Below are 4104 nucleotides of genomic sequence, written 5' to 3' on the forward strand. Positions count from 1 at the left end.
TTTTTTTTTTTTTTTTTTTTCTTTTCCCCCCCTTTTTTTTTTTTTTTTTTTTTTAGTTGGGAAATTGACTTCATATTTTCTTTTCTTGTGAAATTGTATGAATAATTGTAGTTTTTTGACTCCTTTTTAGCTCTGTCCGTCTCGTTCCCCTTTTCACTGTCTGCTCGTCTAGGTTCTGAATGACCCATAACTGATCTGAATTTAGTTGTAAACAGAATTGTCTCGTCTAAAATGGTGTTGTATATTGCAAAGATTTTTTTAAAGAAAAAAAAAAAAAAGCGTTATTAATAAGAATAAAGTACTTGACTGTGAAGGAGTGTTAAGAAGCTTGCACAATCGCCTTGTGTTTTTCGTGTGTGTGTGTGTTTGTACGCATGATTCGCCCTTTTGAGATAAAGGCTTTCCGTCAGGCCCAGATTTCAGTAACCTGCCGCAGCGCCTGCCCAGACCTCCAGAAATCGCAGGGCTGCTGTTCAAATATTTAAGTTTACCTCCTGCTCCGAATATGTGGAAATTGGCAGTACTGTCATTTTCGTCTTATTTGATTTCAGCTTTCCTTATGAACGCCACCATGGCAACATCCACAATACGAGCCCAGTTTGGGTAAATCATTTCAGAGCTGTAGCAATTCAAAAAATGTTTGAATGCAGAGCAATATTTTTGTCTGAAATCTCAAGAATCACAGTTCCGTTCTGTGCAAACTTCAGAATGGAATTCCATTGAAATAAGGCATTAGACTGAATTATGGCAGGCTGCTGTCAGATTGTGAGACATAAGGGTGGATGTGAGAGAGATGGAGACATTATAAAGAGGGAGGATCAAAGTCAGTCTTCAGACGGGGGAGAGAGAGGCGACTACTGCCCAATATGGGTGATCTGGAATGCAGTAGATGTCTAGAGTACAGACAAAATCTCAAAACCCCTTATACAGGTTTACTTTTGAGAAAACTTCTCGGTTTTGTTCTTCTTATTGTTTAGCTTTCGTATTGTTTGGAACTCTTATGATAGTTACACTAGTGCTAGCCTTTATTATACAGTCTGCAAGTGTGCATTTTAGGGCTGTAGTTTATACCCTCTGGGTCCACCAGGTGGCAATAAAACTGCTAGAGAGCACAGAAGAGTTTGGACCCCAAAATACACCAATGTTCAGGGTAAAGGTGTCATGGAACAGATAAAACCCACTGATCAATGCATCCACAAAATAAATATTTTAATAGTATGAATGGTATCAAAATATTTCATCTCTCAAGACTTCACCAGCCCCAAGTGGTTTTGGGACAGTAATTTGCAACATTTAGCATTACAACACTTGCAGCGCTGGAAGCTCCGGGGTCAGTTCAAATAACTCCTCTGATACATTTAACTCTCTAGAGTGAAAATCAACTCATGTTGGGACCAGTAATGGATATTTTGTTTTAAAACAGCCATGAACATCAGTGCAGATCAGTGTTTGCTCACAAATGTTGTCTTTTATAGGCCCCTTTTTCATACATTCTTTTGTGGATTGTGGGGGATTTTACCGTCTTATTAGTGGTCAGAATATTTAATTTGGCATTCTGTGCTGTTAAATTATATTTACACTACCGTTCAAATGTTACCGTTCATTACAATTTTTTTTCTTCAAGAAAGAACTTTTCTTCAGCAAAGATGCATTGAATTGATCAATCGTGATATTAAAGACCGTTATACTGTACTTTCGTACTTTTGATTTCCACAAAAATATGGACCAGCACAACTGTTTTCAACATAGATAGCAATAAGAAATGTTTCTTGAACAAGAAATCAGCATATTAGAATGATTTCTGAAGGATCGTGTGACACTAGAGACTGGAAGAATGGCTGCTGAAAATTCAGCTTTGCATCACAGAAATAAATTACATTTTAAAATATATTAAGATAGAAAAGTTACTGTAAATTGTAATTGTTTAACAATATTTCCTTTTTTTCTGTATTTTTGAGCATCTTTCAAAAACATTTAAAAATCTTACCAACCCCAAACTTATGAACGGTAGTGTATATCACTCCCTTTAAATATAACTTTTTCATTGGAATAATATGAAAGACTCTCGCTGCTCCTGGTGAAATGTGAAGTATCTGAGGCAAAAAAACAAACAAACTACACCTTCACCAGAAGGTCTAATAGGATTTTCTTGACAAATACATTCTGAATGACTTTAGTTCTTGTTTACAATCTCATGGCTCTTATAGGACCAAGGTTGACATTTGATAAGTTCACAAAGCAGGTCCTTTAATCGCCCTTTTGGTCATAAGCATCCAAGTCGCCAAGTCTCAGCTAATGCACATTATGCCGCGCACTTACCAGTTTTCCAGCCATACAACTCAACGCAAGTCTTTGCTCTTTTATGGTGGGACAAATCAAAGCTGTGGCACTGGACATTAGAGGGGAATTATTTTGCCTCTGAAGTGCTTGGTCCCCTTGTTGTCAGGGTTTAGAGACTGGACACTTGCCCAGGAGTCTTTGGCAATATTTGCATGATTACACAATGTTTAAGCAACTCTGTCCTTCGACTGTGACTTCTACCGAGAGGTCGGTCCTAAAGCCTAACCTACTTGCGTTTTAAGGAAAAGCGTCTCTCTAGATCCTCTGTAAGAAGTGATCTTTGCACAACAGCCAGTGTCTGTTGTATTATTGGAGTGGTGGAGGAGAGGTGGAGGTCTGCTGGACTCTTTTGCTCCTCTTGCTGACCGTGGTAAAGCTGCAGGTCTGCAGGTCGGGCTGCTCTCCTGGAGGGAAGCGTTTCATGAAATGCACGTCTCGCTGGTTGGGTAACGTGTTCGGACCTCTGCGAGGTCGGCCCCTTTTGGTGAAGCCAATGTACCAGCCCACGTAGCGCGCTGACATCCATGCGGTGTAGTTATTCTCAAGCATTATCTCGATGAAAATGCAGCCTCCGTTTACGTTGCTGTCTTTCTGGAATGGAAGAACGTATGCATTTTCTTTAAAAAAAAAAGAGCCATGTTTAATATACACTCACCGGCCACTTTATTAGGTACACCTGTTCAACTGCTCATTAACTGCTCATTAAGGCAGCAACTGCATTTAGGCATGTAGACATGGTCAAGACAATGTGCTGATGTTCAAACCGACCATCAGAATGGGGAAGAAAGGTGATTTATGTGACTGTGTATGTGAGGTGGTTGTTGGTGCCAGATGGGCTGCTCTTTGTGGATTTGTGTGCTATGTCACAAAGTTCAAATCATCTCACACTGTTTACTTGATCCTTGTTGAATCTATGCCACAAAGAATTAAGGTAGTTCTGAAGGCAAAAATGAGTCCAACCCGGTACTAGCAAGGTGTAGCCTACCTAACAAAGTGGCTGGTTAGTGTATCTCCAGATATATCGCTATATTTGGTCCATAATCTATTCTAAAAAATTCATTTTGCAAAAATAAGCTTACTTAAATTTTGATCTCACTGGAATTTTTATGAAACAAGCTCGTTATTGCCAGCTTTTTCATCAAGAGTCCAACAAAGATGTGCGTTTTATGGGGGTTTCACACTGACAAGTGACCTCAGCTTGTTTCAAATCAGTGTGTGAACAGCTCTTCAGAGTGTGAATGATTTAAAGGATGCAGGCCCTACAATATCAAGTACAGCCATTTTTCAGTAACTCACCTTGCCCACAAGCTTCCCCTTACGGTTCATGCACAAGTAGTAGTTCATTTCTTTCCCTCTTATTCTCACTTGACTCCCAAAGGTGTCGGCCTCCACCACGAGCTGGGCTTGTGAAGAAACACAAAAACACAAACATACAGGAATATAAATGAACATAACTGACACTGAAATGCATTCGATGCACTGTCATAGAAATTACAGTTTAGCATTAGAGTTTAGCAAGACAACTATCGTTGGCAGATGATTTTTTAACTTCAGGTTGTAGTATAGAAGTGTGTTAATCCTAGCAGATTGTATAATTTAATATACATTTACACTTATTCATTTAGCTGAAAATTTTGTCCGAAGTGACTTCAAAAGAGGACATAACATGATTAATATAAATAAATTGTTAATAAATATAAATTGTTAATTGTTGTATTTATTATAAATTCCTTATTTCTAGACTTAAAGATTATTTATATATAT

At 38.4% G+C, this 4104-nt stretch overlaps 1 protein-coding gene across 1 annotated transcript; it reads right to left on the minus strand.

Moving 5' to 3' along the window:
- Positions 1–2077: 2077 nt before the first annotated feature.
- LOC107586178 (fibroblast growth factor 18-like) lies at positions 2078–3845 on the minus strand. The gene is made up of 3 exons (XM_016273449.1): positions 3836–3845; positions 3637–3743; positions 2078–2931 (listed from the first exon to the last, which is right to left on the minus strand). Exons 1-3 carry the CDS (start codon positions 3843–3845, stop codon positions 2647–2649), a joined length of 402 nt encoding a protein of 133 aa, XP_016128935.1. The 3' UTR covers positions 2078–2646.
- Between the last annotated feature and the right edge of the window lie 259 nt (positions 3846–4104).

The sequence above is a fragment of the Sinocyclocheilus grahami genome, unplaced genomic scaffold, assembly GCF_001515645.1.
Source record: "Sinocyclocheilus grahami isolate Dianchi unplaced genomic scaffold, SAMN03320097.WGS_v1.1 scaffold78.1, whole genome shotgun sequence".
Lineage (NCBI taxonomy): Eukaryota > Metazoa > Chordata > Actinopteri > Cypriniformes > Cyprinidae > Sinocyclocheilus > Sinocyclocheilus grahami.